Source organism: Falco rusticolus, chromosome 12, assembly GCF_015220075.1.
Source record: "Falco rusticolus isolate bFalRus1 chromosome 12, bFalRus1.pri, whole genome shotgun sequence".
Classification (NCBI taxonomy): Eukaryota; Metazoa; Chordata; class Aves; order Falconiformes; family Falconidae; genus Falco; species Falco rusticolus.
In genome coordinates, this window is record NC_051198.1 from 16,205,950 (window position 1) to 16,224,380 (window position 18,431).

The 18,431-nt window shown below is 37.9% G+C and overlaps 1 protein-coding gene across 2 annotated transcripts in view; it reads left to right on the forward strand.

The window, feature by feature from the left end:
• The window catches only part of BABAM2 (BRISC and BRCA1 A complex member 2), a 170,685-nt gene that overhangs the window by 126,469 nt on the left and 25,785 nt on the right, over nt 1-18,431 (forward strand). For both annotated transcript variants that reach the window (XM_037405683.1, XM_037405684.1), the window contains 3 exons: nt 1,366-1,465; nt 3,408-3,478; nt 4,795-4,877. In XM_037405683.1, coding sequence (XP_037261580.1) covers nt 1,366-1,465; nt 3,408-3,478; nt 4,795-4,877 — 254 coding nt within the window. The remainder of the gene's footprint in view (nt 1-1,365; nt 1,466-3,407; nt 3,479-4,794; nt 4,878-18,431) is intronic.

The following is an 18,431-nucleotide window of genomic DNA, read 5'->3' on the forward strand; positions in this document are numbered from 1 at the left end:
CAAGCTTCTAGATGCTTAGTGAATGATGTAAGCTGCAGTGTCTAATGCAAATTCATATCCCTTTTGAGTGGTAAAAGACTCTAAGAAAGATTTAGGTCAGTACTGCTAAAAGAAAGCAGCATGGACTGCAACTGGTTGTTGCCTTACACAACCTGATTTAAGTACAAAGTGCTAAGTCTTTCCACACCAAAGAAGTTGTTATCGTCAGCAATAGCAGGCGTGCTTCAGTCTTCCACCCTATGAGAAAGGCAATTGGTTAAGGTGCCTAAATACATCTCTCAAGTTATCTTATTTCTGTGGATTCTTGCCATTCAGATTTCCAGTCTGTGCATGATATTAAATCTTCATTTGCATTATTTCCTTCTGGAGATGAACAAAATCATAGAATCAGGGAACATAATCATGAAACAATGCAGACTGGAGAGAGCCTCTGGAGGTTATCTGGCCAAGCCCCTCGTCAGAGCAGGGCCAGCTTAGGTCAGTGTGCTCATGGCAGTTGTTCAGCTGAGCTTTGAGCACCTCCGAGGATGGAGGTTCCCCAGCCTCTCTGGGCCTGTCTTCCAGTATTTGATTACTCTAATGGTGAAAACATTGTTTCTAATATGTAACCAGAACTTACTTTGTTGCAACACATCTGCATTGCCTTTCGTCCTGTCGCTGTGCACTTCAGAGTGTAGCCTGTCTCCATCTTCTCTGTATTGTTCAAGTAGATAATTGAAGGCATCAATGCGCCTTCAGCTCCCCTCTTCAGCTGCCCCTTCCACAGCGTTCTCTTAAGACTGAACAAGCCCATTTCTTTCAGCATCCCCCCTTACGTGGTATACCTAATAATCTTTCTGGCCCACTGCCCCCTTGATCTAGTAGGTTAACATCTGTGTTGTGTGGGAGGTCCAGAACTGGAGTAGATGGCATGACTGACATTTGCATCTGGCCATCTATTACTCCTCAGTCCAAATTATTTTGATTACTTTTAGCTGGTTCAACTGAAGGTGGCTTTTCGAATAACTAAAGACTCGAAGTCTACTCCTCCCTCAATAACAAGGTATCTTAACTGCAGTGCTCCACATCTTATTGATGAGGGCGAAGAAACAGAGCTGTTACAACCAAAAAAACTATTTCCTGAGAGAATGCTTTGCATTAGTGGTACTCTTGATTAAAATGGTTTGATTACAGTCGGTCATGGTATAACTTGTTTTTATAGATGGTACAACTCAATACTTTTTATATCACCACAACATAAAATACATGCTTCCTTGTCATGGCCCTCTGACTTCAAGCACAGGGAAAGAGGACAGTGTAGAAATCAACTTTCAAATCCCAGGGACTGTATGTGTAATGTACTGTTAAATTAACTTCTGTTTCTAGTGCGCTTGGAGGATCGTCTGCCCTTCACATCCCAGCCTTTCCTGGTGGAGGTTGTCTTATTGACTATGTACCCCAAGTATGCCAGCTGCTAACAAACAAGGTAAGTTAATAAGGAGAACTCGATTTTTTTTTCCCTTATGTGCTGTACTGTATTGTGGTTTTTCTTCTGCCAGGTAGCCCAAGCAGTGCATGCTTAAGGTGACCTACACAAGGAACTCTTTCTTCATAAGAGTTGAACACCTAAGCAGGCTGTTGCATACAATTACTCTTCCAGGTAAACTGGAGTGTTTGGAATCAGGCCCTGGAGGGGATTTTTCTTGTTGTGACATGTTACAATTTAAGATAAAATGTTACTGTGTCGTACACCAGTACATTGTAGCATACTACTTCGCTAGTAAATACAAATGTGTAGCTTGCATATTATTTTTCCGCTTGGAAGTTCTCACACCGTAGTCATCACTATAGGTTTTGAGTACTTCCAGTGATTTTCTTCTCAGACATTTCATCCAAATGAACTGAATCAGCAGTCTACTTGGACGTTTATACAGTAATAGCTACTTAAGGTTGCTGAAAAGGTTGTGTTCTGGTTAGCTTACTCTTTAAACAAAAAAGAGTGAGTATAGTATTTTGAAAGCTTCTCCATTGTTTAAGTGTAGTTTTCAAAAGAAAGCTTAGGGGCCAGCATCTAGGAATTTGCCTGTTACAGACCTCCTATTTGTTTTTGTTTATTATTTTTACCTTCAATTGTCCAAATGAGGAAAATAATTTTATCTTTTAGAAAAACTTCTTCAATTTGTGTTTCCATAATTATATTGGAATCTATCTTTAGAATTGTTTTTGTTGTGGTTCTCTGTTAAAAATACTCTCTGTTTTTAAAATCTGTAAGTACACAGGACTGTTTTTATCCTTTCTTAAACAAAGACACTTAAGCAAACTTACCATGTTTTCCTTTTCCCAAAATAAAATCTCAGATCCTACACAATGCCTTCCAAATAATCATAGTTTTTAATAAATTAAATAGATGTCAATTTATAAGTAGAATTTCACATTAAGGGGGTAACAAGATAGCTCTCAGCAATGATTGTATCATGTTTTCAAAAAATTTAGAAAAGCATTTGCCAGCCAAGGTTTTCTAGTGTTACCACAGCCAAGAAAAATACTCTTCGTGTTCTTTTTGTGTTCAGTGCAGGAAAAGAGTTTTTCAGTGTTAGTTTTCAGTCTGGAAGGCAAAGGGGTTTACATAGGGAATCACATATGGAACCATACTGTACTTGAAGTAACCAGTTGTAAATGAGATGTTTTTGCAGCCTGACAGCACATGCATTGTTTCTGTCATGGGTCAAACCTTGTTCACACTATTCTGCTAAGTAATCCCATTCAAACCAATAAGAAAACATACGTGGTGGAAGGAGAATTTTGCCTCAAGACTTCCAAGTTTAGCATTGTTGGATTTTGTCTGTGCCAGGATGGAAGGCTTTCAAAATCCAGAATGCCTCAAAAACTGATGCTCACAGCTGAGTAGGTGGCTCCCTGAGTCAGCATCAAACCCTTGAGAGAGCTTCATGTTAGGAAGATTCTGTTGGAGGTGCAGTCTTCAGAAAACACCCAAGATCAGTTGTGAAATTTTTTTTTTCTTTTCTTTTCTAACCAGAATGTTATTTTGACACTTAACCAACTGTCAGTTCAGGTAATTATGATTTGCCTGTCGCAGCTTCCTGCTCAGGCTTCAAGGCAAGGCCGCATTTCTCTGCTTCGCTCTTTGTCTTGTGCAGTTAAACAGCACTTGGGTATATTGTGAAAGACCAAGTTTCACTCAGAAGTGAGTGGAGAGATTTCTTTACAAGATCTTCTGTGTGCAAGATCCAGTGTTTGTTTTAAAGGCCTTTTAGGATTCTTTAGGGAAATCATGCAAGCTGAATGTAGGATTCAGATCTACTGCCGTGTCAAACACAAATCTTGACAAGGAATACATGACAAATTGGGAGCATTGCCTTTTTAAATCTTTCATAGGTCTGAATTTTTTTCTTTCTTTCTTTTTTAAGGTGCAGTATGTTATTCAGGGATACCATAAGAGAAGAGAATACATTGCAGCTTTCCTGAGTCACTTCGGAACGTAAGTTTTCTTTTGATGCATTATTTTCTGTAGCATGAGGAGAAGCCTTGTTTTCAGCACATGGTCTTTGCTTGTGTGAATACTGTCCACTGGATAAGATGAAATCTGGTCGTTTTTCACAGAATGATGTGTATAGATTGTCTCCCTGTAGCAGTACTGGAATGAAGTTCAGTGTTATTTCACCTCATATATGTGAAATATATACACGAGCAGTGTGTTGTCTCCCGGGAGAAGGGGCTGTAGGGTTGTGGTTGTGTTGAATTCCTGCAGTTCAAAGACCTGTGGCTGGCATGATGACACATCAACTTCACAAATCAACTAATCAGAGGTACTTGGCACTGTGAAGGGTAGGCACTTTGGTTTCCCACCTAAACCCTGACTTGAATGAGAGTCCAGGAGCCAACGTGACAGCGACTGCCTGGCTAGCAGTGCTTTTCATTGTGGGGAGGGCGGTTCTGCTTCCTAGTGGTGATGCCAAATGACATGGATATTTGAGAGCCCTTAAATCTCAGGTCTGTCAAGCGAAGGTAGGAAGACAGGTGGCTTCTAGCATGCACCCAAATTTTATCTATGTAACTGTAGATAGATAATAATGACTTGAACTGGACATGTGAGTAGATAGTCGATCAAGCTCAGTCCTTATGAAACCAAGATACTTCTTTTTTTTCTGAGAAAATTGTAGTATAGAAATGGCCCAGGTGTACCTATGATTTTATTTCACATACAGAGTGCTTCGTGAGTCCTGATACGGCTTGAGACTTTTAGGGAATATCAGCTCCTGATGGATTAAACTTTTAATTTGTCTATTGAAGAAGTCTTCTATGTATAATCTATTGTATGCCCTCATGTTTTGCTTTTATATATATACTTTTTTGAATGTTCAAATCTAAATTCTTCTTAGCCTGCACGTTTTCAATTTTACCCTATCACTTACTACAGAGTTAATAAATTATCTTAATTGGAGTAGCATACAGAGAATTTGTTTGTACAGTTTTTGTCAATATAGTACTGTAGATGCATTAGCAGGTTTCCTTTCATTCTAAAGCCTGTTTATATAAACTGAATATGTCCTTTCTTTGGGTAAGAGGCTCCAATACCACAGCATAAATAAGATTATTAAGAATAAAAGTCTAATCTAATTTTCATTTAGCTGGAAAATTGTAACTGTTAATAAATAAAACATACTGGAAGCTTCTGAACAAACAAAAAAACCCAATCCCTGTAATGCAGAATTTACATATTTATCATTCAATGTTTAAATGAATGGTAAGTAAAAATTGTATTCATTTTTTCTGTTCTTTTGTTGTTGTTGGTAGTGGTGTGGTGGAGTATGATGCAGAAGGCTTCACAAAGCTTACTCTGTTGCTGATGTGGAAAGATTTTTGCTTCCTCGTTCACAGTGAGTAACTCTTTGCCTCAGGCATAAATGTCTATCCTCTTGAAGATACAAGTTCAAAAGGGAAAAAATACAATTACAGGAAACCATTTAAAAGTTTTAGCTATTTTTATCTGGTGCTTAATGTATTTTTGATGTAACCATGACACTTTGAAAACACAAAATCCTGATTGTATTTGGAGAGGGGGAGAGGATCCACACCAATAGCATACTGCCTGCTTTACAGAATGCTGAAAGTGTCGTGGGAAAGTTTTCTGGTAATGTGGCTCAAGTTTAAGTTCACAGTTGTAGCTTGTCCTTTCAAAAGTGTCAATAATGAGGACCAATATTGTACATAACCTGGGAACACCTAAAATCTTCTGTTATTGTTAGCAATTAATGCGTTGATAGTAAAGACACTTTAGGGTAAATATATTAAATGAGAAATAACACTATACTGTCATTAGGAGCCAAAAGTTATTCCTGGAGTGAAACTGTGTAGGCAAAACTGTCTACCAGTTTGTTACAATATGTAGCTAGATTTGCTGTCATTCTTAAATAAATGTATAGGAATTACTTCATGTAAAAATTAGTAACTGTGGCTTTGTTACTGCCTTAAACATGTTATCTTAAGTAGCAATTATTATTTTTCCCTATGGTAAGGTGAAATTCACAGGTATCAAAGAAATTTTGGTCTGGGGAAATGCAGTCATTTTACCCTTTATTTTTGGTTGTTACACTTATTATCGTTGTTTGACATAATTACAGTGCAATCTGGGCAGCTGCATCATTGGCATTTGTTAACGCTAGCACTGGGATATTTCAGATGACAGAATTTTTAAATGTGGGTAGCTTTTCATGTGGAAAACTAATGATGTCTTAATGACATCATAGAAATTTGTCCCAGAGTTTTTAAAGCAAGAAGTGGGGATTGCTATTGTTCAGAGAAGTCCTTCACCCTGTGTAGTATTGGAGATCATAAAAAATGGTTTTACTGATCCCTTTCTTTGTATCACCTATGATTTCCAGACAGTAATGATTGTAAGAGGTCTAGAAAACTGAAGCCTGAAATTAAAAGGCTTACATCACGTTAGTATGATTTACGTTGTGGAAAAAAAAAGAAATAAAAATGGTATTTTTTTAAAAAATTGCCCTTATTACATCTTCTGACTCTTCAGCTGCAGTTGCGAGTTGGTCACTGGGCAGTTGTCTTCTATGAGATGATGCTTCTTTATGTACAGCATTCTTGAAGATTTCCTACCTTTCTTACTCCCCAGTATGTCTGGCTTAATTTTATCAGTGTTAAAATTCCCTTGGATTTGATTTTTTGCTGTGGCATAACAGAATTTAATAGATGTTGAATCTAGATGTTGGATTTAAGGGGAATCAAAATGCAAATTTCTATTAAATAACAGAGGAAGTTTTAACTGTGTCATGTTCAGAGTATTCAATTTAACTGGCACGAAAGCTACAATTATAACTGAAGAGTTTATCACTATGTATTAACCCCATGGCCTTAGAAATCATACAGTGGCTTGGCTGTGTAAGCCATTGCATCACCCGCTTGTTGAACAATCCACTGCAAAAACATTTATGTTCCATGCGCTGAAGGATATTGCAATGAAAGGACCAAAACCTGCACTTCATTTCCTGAGTGAAGTAATGCGGGCTTTCATCTCTTAACCACTGACATAACTATGTATATTATGGTTGAATATTTAGCAAGCATTTAATAAAATGTCTGGGAGAGATAGCCGTAAGTTGAAAACTGTTCTACTTTATGTATCTATGTGTGTACGTACACACACACACACACACTATGGTATGTAAAGAAAGTATTCAAAGGAGAATAAATAGGTCAGCGTACAGCAAGCACTGTGGCAAATCAAATGAAAAGAACCATAGTACATTTTCTGGTAAATTAATTTTGGTTAGAATTTTAGGTTTAATTGAGATTTTGAGATATATAAACTCTAACATGAGTTGTATTTCTGTTAAAAGTTTATTTCAGAGATTTCAAAAATAACTAAGCATTTTTTGTCAATTATTTGCGTTAAAAGTTTGGAAACTAGGAAGCAAAACACAAGTAAAGTGAAGTTACTCAGAATAGCTTTATTGAGTAAACTGAGTTAAGGATAAAAGGAGAGAAATGGGAAAGTAATTCTGAATTACCAAAGCCCAATAACCTCAGAACAATTTCACTTGCTTAAAAAAAATTGATTTGTGCTTTAGTTACAGAATGAAGAGCAAAGTCTACTCACTCTACCTTAAAACACGGGAGAGCTACCAAATTGCAAACTTAATCATTAGATTAATGTAGCTGCCAAAGTTACCATATTAGATCAAAGAGCAGTCAAAGGAACTGTTGCTTTTGTGGTTTAGTTTAAGAATTAATCAAGTGTTTTCAAATATATGGCAGAAGAAATAAACATTCAGAGAAGTTCATGCATCCACATGGAAGAGGAAATCATTAATCAGGTTTAGTGCTTTTGATATTGATACTGTTTACGAGTAAATCTCAGTATGAAGCTTTGTAAGTAAAATTCAATATACTGCTGCTTTCCTTCTCTTCTTGTTTATAAATCAGCTATAATTAGTTTTTGGAGGTAGCTGTTTCTTCATATTCATGTTCCTCCGTACACTTGCTGTATTTATACCATATGTGAATGTAAACGCAAGTTACAATAGCAGTGCATAATTAAGAATTAAGTAGCCTTATTGATATGGACAGAAGAATAGGACTCCAAAGCAACTTGTATATAGGCTTTTTAAAGATTAGTTTTTATCTTACGAGATCTTTGGGGGCGGTTATCAGCACAAAGGAGAGTGACAGAAATCGGACCAGTTACAACAGCAAATGAAATACTGCTTGTGTTAGTGGTTATTTGTTTAAGACATCTTGAAAAGGACAGAGATTAAACTAAAAAGGTTTTGTTTCATTGAACAATATTTCAGGGGATGGAGAATGTTGGAAGCTGCCAGTATTTGTATCTTCAGTTTGTATGGGATCTCAGCCTTAGGGTGAAGTTGGTGGGAGCACTTGCTGCCACTGACCTTGGCTAACTGTAAGCAATTTCAGGTTCTGTGCTGGGTAATACCAGCGACCCAGGAGGTCCAAAGTGCTGGTCATGTGAAAGCTAAAGTTATGTTAATCAATGAGTTTTCTTGCCATGGGAGTGCTGACTGAAGTAGCTTTTTGTCCACCCTCATAACTGTGTGTGCGGTTATGTGGTCACCTCTGTAAGAGAACAGGTGAGAAATAAGCAGCAACTCAGCAAGAAGGAGGTTTTTAGACAGGAGAGAGAGAAGCAACAAGGAGCCTAAAGCATTAACAGGTTTATAGGAGGTTATACCTATGAATATCAGGCTTTGGGCGGACACCCACTTCTGGATTCAGGGTTTTTTGGTGAAAGTCGTCAATACCAAACAGGAATGCATCAGAAGCTGGCTACTGCTATCTGCATATGTTTGTCAGCAGAGCAATTTGTGCCAATACAGTCAATTTACGTGGTTCAGATTGATGACCCGAGCTAAACAATCGGCGTTCGCTCACAGAAACCTCTTTTGGATCCGGATTAGCACATCTGCCCACAGTCTCCCAAAACATCTTGGAAAATAAAGACAAAGAGTATTTGGTAGCCATGTTTTGTCCGATGAGGCTTGGGAAGAGGATTAAAAATAAAAAAGTACATTTTGGGAAAGAGCATTAGCAGCTGTGAAGGCAAGTGTACACTACTGTGCAAAGGAAATGCAGTTTATTCCAGTGGTGTTCAGAGAAAGAGGAATATATGCCTACTCACTGTAAATAAACAAAATTGTGTTGAAGTAATTCCTTCTATCAATTCCCTTTCCAAGCAGAAGTTACTCATTAGGCTTCAGATACTGTTCTCATCACTCAGTAAAGCAACAATAATCCTTAGATTTTAGCTAAATCTTAAGTTTTCAGGCACCTGGTGTAGTTTAAGATATTACCTGACCTTTAAAAGAGATTGCCCCACTTCTGGAAAGTCAACAGAGTTAAAGAGCATTTGTCAGCCCCATCATCTATTCCTCTAGCAGCTGTTCAAGTAAACAAGTTAAGATTTTTTAGTAGTAAATAGCTAGCAAGAAGGTTTGGTAAAGTCTTAAATGGAAGATTTTTCCTAGATGAACGTGTGTCTGATCGCTTAATGTTTGCTATTTGGATTTAGGAGAGCTTACGTGAGAAGTCAAAACTGTTTTCTTTCATCTGAGATTATATTTATTGTTCTTTTTTAAATTGCTTCTGCAGATTCCTATTTGAAAAATCACATGCTGCCACACTAACTCCACAGTCACTGAGAAAATAAAAATGTTTAAGAAATAACTTGTTTATCTGAGCAATTTGGAACCCAGAACATGAGACTGTTTCGTGTAGGTGTTCCTGTAAATGTTTCAGTAAACCTTTATCTGCCTGTAGTTTTGGCCATAGGGCCCTCGATCTTATACAGGACCGATGGATCTTGTTAAATGTAAGTGTGAGAAGTGTTTGTTGTTTTGATCTAGTATTTAAGGCAGTTGGGATATGCTCAGTGACTCCTGCATGCCTCTGGAATATGAATAACCTTTGAATGAGGTGGGTCATTTTAGACATACATTTTCTTCAGTTTTCTGTCACGTAAGAGTTGCTCACATACTTTTTGGAAGCTGAAAGGAAGATAGGCTTCAAGAGTTGCTGCTCCTCATCGATATCAGTGGCTGGCCGTCATCACAATTAATGCTTCACATTCCAGGGGGACAAATTTCCTCCAAAGATTCAATATTACATTGACTTTACTTCAGGGAAGTTAGTCTAATTATGAAGAAGTCTCTTCAAGAAAAGGTACGGGAAAATAAACAGTTCTCTCTCCAAGTTGTGTCCTGAAAAAGGGGCAGTGTTGAGTGGAATATTTCCATCAAATAGCTTCTGGAAGCTTTTATCTGATGAGGGTTTTTTGGCTTCTTTACATAGTGCTTTTATTTTATTCTCATTGTTCCTTAAATGAAAACAGGAATTTATAACTCTAGGAAAACTAAGGGAGAAGGAGAAAGTTAACATAACAGTGTGAATAACAAGGTATGGGAGAATGGAGTCATGTGTGGTGGTGTTAGGAAAGCAGGATAGTTCAGCAGAAATTTCAAGCATAACAAAATAAGTATTTCAGGAGTCTAGTATGAGAAGTTCGATGTTGATCAAAAAAGCCTGCAAAGATTGTGTAGGGATGTCATTTCATTATTAAATGAAAAACTGGAGATAAGCAAAGTGATGCACAACTGGCTGGCAGAAGTCACAAGACTTTTGGATCTTATGCTTGGGAGTAATTTTTTGACTGTTTAAGCGGGTGTGTCTCGCGAGGTGGTCTTTTCCTCTGACTCTCCGTACTTTTAATCTATACCATGTATTTCTTTGACTCTGGTCTTGAAAGTTCCTGAGCACATGTTGTTCTACCTACAGCAAAATACACCCTGAGCGGAAGGGATCTCTTCAAAACTTTGTACATTGTTTTCATCGCCCTAAAACAAAGCATTCTCTAACGTTTTCTGTGTAGCAAGATGCATATGGCTTAACTGAAGTCAATGAAGGCTGCAGATACACCGTGGTGCTGCGGATGAGGCAGTGTGATGGAACAGTGGCCTCAGTCGCAGGCCCATGGTTCTGCACTTAACTAGGCATAGGCGGGGGCTAATCCCCGGACTGAACTGCCACATTTGGAAAATTGATTAGTGTTTGCTGATAATTTTTGTCCATTGCATATTTTTCTCCTTTATTTCTAAGGGTCACTGCCAATTAATGTAGTTTGAAATTTGTGTTGAAAGCTGATAATTTACTTTTTGTCATTAAGAGTACATTAAACATTGTGTTCCTTTGATTCCATTCTGGGTATGTATTTGTACATGAGCTGAATGAGATTTTTTCTGTATTTAGATATTCATAATGGATGCAAGTGAACCTAAAACCAGAAGTTTTCTTTTCTTCTTTTTCATTTTCTCTGTGTTCATTTTGTAATCATGTCACTCAACATAAACTAGTTTTAGGTGTGTGTTTATAGTTCTGCTAAAAAAAGGGAGAATGGACACAAGGTGATTCGTAAAACTTGGTATGAACAGCAACAAATAGGAAACAACTGCTGTGATAGAAATTAGGTTTTACAAGTATTTTATGATGGCCTTGGATGGGCTGGCAAAATATTTTTAAGTGTCACTTTGCTGTGGATGACCTTTTAAATTTCTGAGAAACACATATATTTGCCATACTTTTAAAACTGTATTATATTGCTGTAGACATTAATTGTTCTTCCAGGAAGTACAAGCACACTTTAACAAATGAACTGAAAGGTTTTATAATAACTTCTTATAAAATTGCACTTTTGTGAAAAGTGAACAGTTGCTTTTTCTTATCTAATAGATATATCTAGAGTACTACTACTATGTGCCCGAACAGTGACAGATAACTAATGAATTCTAAGAAAAGATGCCTGAGATGGGCATATAGCGATATAATCCTATTTTATCCACTCAGTTTTTGAAAAAATGTAATTAGGTCACAGAAAGTCATTGACGGAGTTGGGATTTGAGTGCAGATTGTGGTGCTTTTTCTTCTTGCTCTATGTCTATGGCTTGTGTCTACACATTTTGACGTTGTTTCACATGGTAGTCACAGATAGTTTTACTCTAAGGTGAGAACTGCATTAAAGGTGTGAAATACAGCAAGTTGTATTTTACAGTAGCAAGTAGAAAGCGAATATTTTGTTTTTGGTCTGGAAAGGAGATGATGAGCATGAGTTTCACATGGATCAGTCCTGGGTTCAATACCAGACAGTGCTTTCAGAAAAATACACAGGATGATACAGAACACCACAGGATTATTAGAGATAAGAAGTTTCTAGAAATAAGAGCTGCATCAAGAACAGAAAGATTCTTCTGAATCTTTCTTTCTTATCTTCTTCCTCTTTCTACCCAATGACAACTTCTTTGTCACCAAAGTAAATTTTTTCTAAGAATCCATATGTGACACGGCAATAGCACACAAAGGTGACTGCTGTGTGCCTTTTCTGAAATCATTAATTTCAATTTACTTATCATTATTCAATTAACTTTTGAATAATGAGAAATACGCCCTGGTATCTAAATGGAACTGGTCACAAAGATGCTTATATGTCTGAATGGGGGAAGGAGGGAGTGCTTAAGCTGCTTTTCTGTTTCTATTGCCACCAGCTCCCCTGCCCCATGCAGCAGCAGTCCCATGTTTTTCCCAGTCTTCCTTTTGCTCTTGCTGTTCCTGTAGCAGCCCATCTTGCTGCCCTTAATTCCCCTTGCCAGATTCAACTCCAGGTCAGCTTTGACATTCCCACGTCAGTCACTGCATGGTCAGAGAGTGTCCACGTCTCATGTGCCTCCTTCTTATGTTTGAGTTTTATCAAGAGCTCCTTGATCATCCATGTAGGCCTCCTGACAATATTGCTTGATTTTCTGCTTATTAGGATGGATCTTTCCTAAGCTTGGAGGAGGTGATCATAGACCCCTCTTCTCTCCAGGACCATCATCCCATAGGATTCTTCCATTGGGCGAGCAAGATCCCTTAAGGACCCAGATGGTCTGCTCCCTGAAGCTTAGTGTTGTGATTCTGCTGTTTATCTTGCTTCATCCTCAAATGGGGTGTACACAAGACAGCACCAAAACCAACTGGAAGTCTAGAAAGCGTGGCTTAAATGAGTATGTTCCACAGGCTGGTTCTTTAGATTGTGAAAAGTCAATAGAATGATAAGCCTTTAGAACTGTGAAAGGTGCTTCCAGGGCAAAAGTGGTAAACCTTAACGTTCAGGAGCAGGAAGAAGCACTGGGCCTATATTGCAGTAAAGTAGATTTCAGTCTGGCTTTAGAAATATCTGGAGTGGCTTAGTTGGCTACTTGGGTCAGGCAAGATTACACTGCATTGTAATTTGAAAGCTGTAAGCCTGCATGGAGCAGAGCTTGAAAGAACAGGATAGCTTGTGTGTCAGCAAAGGGTCCTTTTGTGTCAGCAAAGGGTCATCTTGACCTGCAGGCTAATGTCACGCTGATCACATATGAGAAGGAAATAGATCCGTTTCCTTTCAAATCCCAGACAGCATCTAAAACAGGAAAAAGAACTTATTTGCAAGCCTCATAAGCTTAATAAAGTGTCAGTGAGATAAGCCAATGTTTTTGCGCAGCTGCTTTTCAGGTAAAAACATTCTTTAGAGATCTTCCTGTCCTGCTGGAAAGTAATGTAAAACTTCTCCACATTTAGCAGTGCGTCCCTGTATTGGGAAAGAAGAGGAAAGGTTTCTGCCTTTTCTCCTCCTGTTACATGTGATGGTCACTAGCCTGTGCCAAGAAAGGGTGCAACTTGATTGTTACACCCATAACCACTGCAAATGTATTTGAAGTATAAGCTTCAAGCAATTCAGATGGAGAAGAAACAGCTTTTAGTAGCATCAATCTCATCAGCACTTAGAGAAGTTACTATAGAAACTGTTACAGCAGAAATAATAAAAGGAAATAAAAACGGAAGGGGGAGGGAGTGAAGATCTTTGAGAATTTGAGTAAAAATAAAGTGAAGTAGATGTCACTGTCTGAAGCTAGAGAGGTGAAAATAAAAAGCCTTTCTCTTAATTGAAATAATCATGGTTACAGAAATTGGAGAAGGAAAATACCTCTAAGGCCATTGACATTTCTTTGGGCTCAGTATATGATTATGAGATATTCCGTGGGATGTTTTTAGGAAGTAGTCCAGTCTTGCTGTAGAAGTCCAAAAGAGTATGACACAGATGAGGTGGCTGATGACACCCCAAAGCAAGAAGCCATTATAAAACAGGTTTTGGATTAAGTTACATCACTTTTCCACGGTCTTTGACTGCATAGCTGTAACCTCCTTGAAGAATATCTTGATATGATCTGTTATTTAGTTCCTCTGTAAGACTAAACAAAGAATTAAGATACTCTGTCTGCAGCACATAAGTGTAACCTAAGATATTTAAACTATTTTGGCCCTTTTTTTTTTTTTTTTTTCAAATACTGTTTTGTATGAAGGATGGGGTACTCAGAAAGATAAAGACATGGGGTATCTTTACAACTGTATCATCTGCATATGTTGAAAGAAAGTCAAATCAACAGTAATCCAAAATCTAGTTGTTGCCATTAGTGCCTAGACTATATTGTAGTTCCCATTATCAGTGGAATGAGAACCACAAGATAGATACAGCAGTGTCATGCAGTCATCTTCAAATAAAAAGGGTTACATACTTCATATTAAAAAAAAAAAACCCACTAACAAGCCAAAACAAAGAAAACTAAGTGAAACATTTATTCTAGTCTCACTGAAATCCACAACTAAACAAATCTACGCTCTGTAACACGTCAGACTACTTTAATCCATCAGAATTCATTGTTTTCATTCTTTAGAAATATTTAAGGGCGGTCTAAGTGCGCTGGAATTAAAAATAGCCATTTCTGTATCTGAGACTTTGAAGTTGGCCATTTCCATACATGTGATGTTGTCATAAGACATGTTAGGGAAAGGGACATACTTTTGGGGCAAAAAATTTTGACAAAAGCACAACCAATACTTGTTTCAAATGTAGCCTGGACTGGCAGTAACCGAAAGTCATTTTTGTCCAAATAAAAAAAAAAAAAAAAAAAAGGAAAAAATAAGGAGGGTTATATTCCTTTAAGCATTCCTTAATGTCACAATGAACATCACCAAGGTTGCTGCAAACTGGGCATTTGCCAGCACTTTCAATAACTGCTGTCAGCCAGCTCATGTTCTGGAGGTAATGCATTAAACCCGTGCTAAAGAAAAAGCTTCCTCAGCACTTTTCTTCCCTTTTTATCCCAGCTGAATTTTTCCTAATGACCTTCTAATAACCCTATCTTCTAAACGTTTCTGTGGGTTCTCTTCCCATTCTTGAATATTATCCTTGCTGGCAAAGATCAAGAAAATATTGTGTTGTTGAGGATCAATGATTATACAAATGCAGTCCCAGGACTAGCTCCTCAGAGAGTTGTCTGTTGCCAGACCCATTTCCCAGTACTCCCAAGAAGCTGTGAATTTCATATATTCCCATAAATTGTCATAATCCCAAATACTGCCATTTTTCCATTGTTACAATCACATTTTGATGTTTATCTTCCATTGTTTAGTATTGTACATTCGGTTGATACATAACTGATGCTGTTAAGACAAAAAATAGTCGTTTCTTTTTTCATAGTATTTACTTGTATTTTCATAGAATTTATTGGGAAGTATTTTGTATGTAAGTCGTCTTACTCATTTACTATACGAGTCGACTTTGCCGATGGGGTGGATATTTCCTGTAGCAAGGGCAGTCTTAATTATTTCAAAACCAGCTGTGATTACCAACACACCCAAAGTGCCATAAGCGTCTCAGCTAAATTTCATAAACTGCTTTCCATTTGGGGTTTGAAATTTTGAAATGTTGATTTCAAAACAGCATCCTCCTGCAAAGAACCTGTTTTTCTCCAGAAGGGATGTTAGCCCTAATAATATTGAACGAATTCAGATTCCTATGACTGTGCTTTGTTAACCTAAGTCCCACATTAATGCCATTGATATGTTATTTGTCATCCTTGCTCTCTCATTCTTGCTAGACTACATCATCACACACCAAAGCGGGATAGCTGTGACATTTAGTAATTTGATGTGTGTATTGAGCCAAACTTACCCTTTCCTTTTTTGCCAGTACAATGTAGGCTGAAGGTCTTCAGCACACAAGAGTCAAGGCAAGATTCACTAGGCAAAGCAGCCTGAAATCCTGCCCTGCTGGGATTTGTGCTAGCCACTGCAGTCCCCAAAATCCTTGTGGCTGAACCTGGTCAGGTTTCTCAGTAGAATGCAGTGATCAATATGACTCCTGAAAGGCCTTCTGTACTGGAATTTCTGTGTAAAAACTGAAGGCAGCTGTTTTCCCCTGAAGGTCGGTGAAGATTCTTCACCCATTGTAGACTGTCTGGAACAGCTTTCCCATAGGGAAGTCATGTCAGAAAATTTACTAGAAATTTTCCTTTTAAAGTAGAGCTTGATAGACATGTAAGGACCGTTATATAATACGGTATCTGTGTTACCACCGAGTTGCATTGTAAATTCACATGGGTCTCATCCACATTAACACATCATGAAAACTGGAGAGATCTGAGTTCAAGAAGCTTTTCAGTTTGAGGCAATGTATTCAAATCCACAAGTTGTTTTTCCCAGCAGTGTGAGCTCAGTTGTAAGTAAGAGCAGAGAGAATGTGAAATTCGGTGAACCAAAAAAAGAACAAGCGAGAAGATGATGAATATATACTAATAAGAGACAGTTCTGGAGCCTGGAATATGTGTTTCCTGTTTCCATTACTTATTTCATCAGAAGTACTGGAATGCAGAGGCAGTCTCTGGCCAAAGCTGGATGACAAGTAAGGAGTGAGTCAGGGGATTTTGGGAAGAGAACAGATAGTACCAGGCCAAGATTGTTCTCGGAGATTTGGGTTTGGCACATCTTTCCTGTACCCTCCTTGGCTTTCTGGTGAAATAATTAAAACAAAACTTTTCATGTGTCCAGTAATCATTGATTCTGAAGTACCTACAGTGTCAGCGAGCGCTGGAAGGAGTTGTGTTTGGCTATATAAAGTACTATCTACTATTACGTCCCTGAAGAACTGGGTCCCACAGGCCAGCACTCAGCATCAGTAGACAGGTTGACTGTCTTTTCCTTGCTCCTTCATTCCCAGTCTGGAATCCCTAAATAGCCTCTCAACTCATGAAGGTGCTGTGAAAAAAAAAATAATATTTTACGTAGCTGTCATCATCTCTTATGATGGTTAGAACATTGTGTTGAAAAGCTGATGCAGAAATGACTACACATGTAATCGGAGTAAGGCTTCCGCGCTGTGCAGGAGGGGCGGAGGGGTGTAGTCTGTCAGAGGGGGCAAAGCAAACAGCCACCTCTGGCCGGCCTGGAGCTGAACTGGAAAGAAGGCTGTGTTACCTTGTGTGTGAAGGCTGCTCCATAAAGCAAGTAAGAGACTGAATTAAGGTTGCGCAGGCCATGAAATCTTGTGGTAGAAATCTCAGCAGTAAAATATCCAGATCAGCCAGTGTTTATGAGTGCAAAACAAATTACAGGTGCAATAAACTGAAGCAGATTCAAGCATCCTGAAGGTTAACGCTTAACCAGTACAGTATCATCCAAGCATTAAAACGGTGCGTAACATTCAGTGAGTAGATGCTGACTTCTGTGAAAACAAATACCTAGATTTATCCAGGGCTGTACAAAGGATGAATAAACCTTTTCTTTAAAACAGGGGAACAATATGTGGAAAAAATTCTAAATATTACCATCTAAGTACTTTGAAATATTTGTATGGTCAGTGTGCATTTCAAGCATGATTTTGTTCTCCCTTCTCTCCAGTACTTAAAGGTGAGGAGAGGAGCACAGTGGTAAGCCTGCGTTTTTCTCCTGAGCAAAACCCTGTATCATCACCAGTATATGCTTTTGCTGGGACACCACTTGCACATTTCATACCCTGTTTAAAAAGCTGTAAAATTAGATGCTAAAGCTATTATTTTAAAGTTAATAAGACTGTCAAAATCAACTCCAGAGTTGTTGACATAAGCTGAACAAACTAGGTAACCTCTTCCAGTTCTGAGATGGTTGTTCTTTAAGAAAACGAACAATGAAACTTTAGTGATTCATTGCATGGGGTCTTAGTTATTAATGAATCAGGATTTTGGCTTTAAGATAACTGGTTTGAATATATGTATGCATTATATGCTAACTAAGTCAAGAGAAGCAAAATTGTGTTACTTCTTGTTAGTTTCTTGTGTTTCAAAAAGAGAGCAACTTCAACTATTTATAAACTGTAATTAAGTTTCTTTACATCATGACTCATTCTCAACAAGCAAGTCCTTTTTCTTTTGCTTTCTTATGAACTGTGTGGGAAAATTAGGGTTCAATCACCAAAGAATTTACTCAATGCTTAATTACTCAAAACAGCCCTCCAAGTTCTGCTCCTGTCTTTCATAAAGACATGATTTTCCCCACACTATGGCTTTCTAAAACTTGACTTTTAAAAGATTATCTGTAAATTGTAACATAGGAGAAAGCAGTGTTTTACTATGGTATTGGCTTCTTTCTCCTCTGCTGCTTTCAGCTCCTCTTACATTAACAGTGTGATGCTTAGGAAAGCCAAAGTAAGAAATCATCAGGATTAAATTACTGCGAGCATGGAACTGAATTAGAAAGCTTTACTTTCCTGAATGAGCTAATTGTTTAAATTTTCCAAAGGAAATGTTTCTATTTCTGTGAGAGAGGGGGTAAATGGGACTTCCTCTGACATAATTTTCATTTCAAATCTGAGTTTGACAGCAAGATTTCTACCTTCATAACCAAATATTACTGCCTAACTGCATGACTTGTATAAGCTTGCTTGTTGAAGTGACTCACTTACGTAGATGAAGTTATTTTTAGGGAGATAATTTGCACTGTTTAGAAGAGAGGAAAAGAGGGAGAGAGTCCTACTAAGAGCTAGATCCCTCATTATAGTTTACAGAGCTCGTGAACCC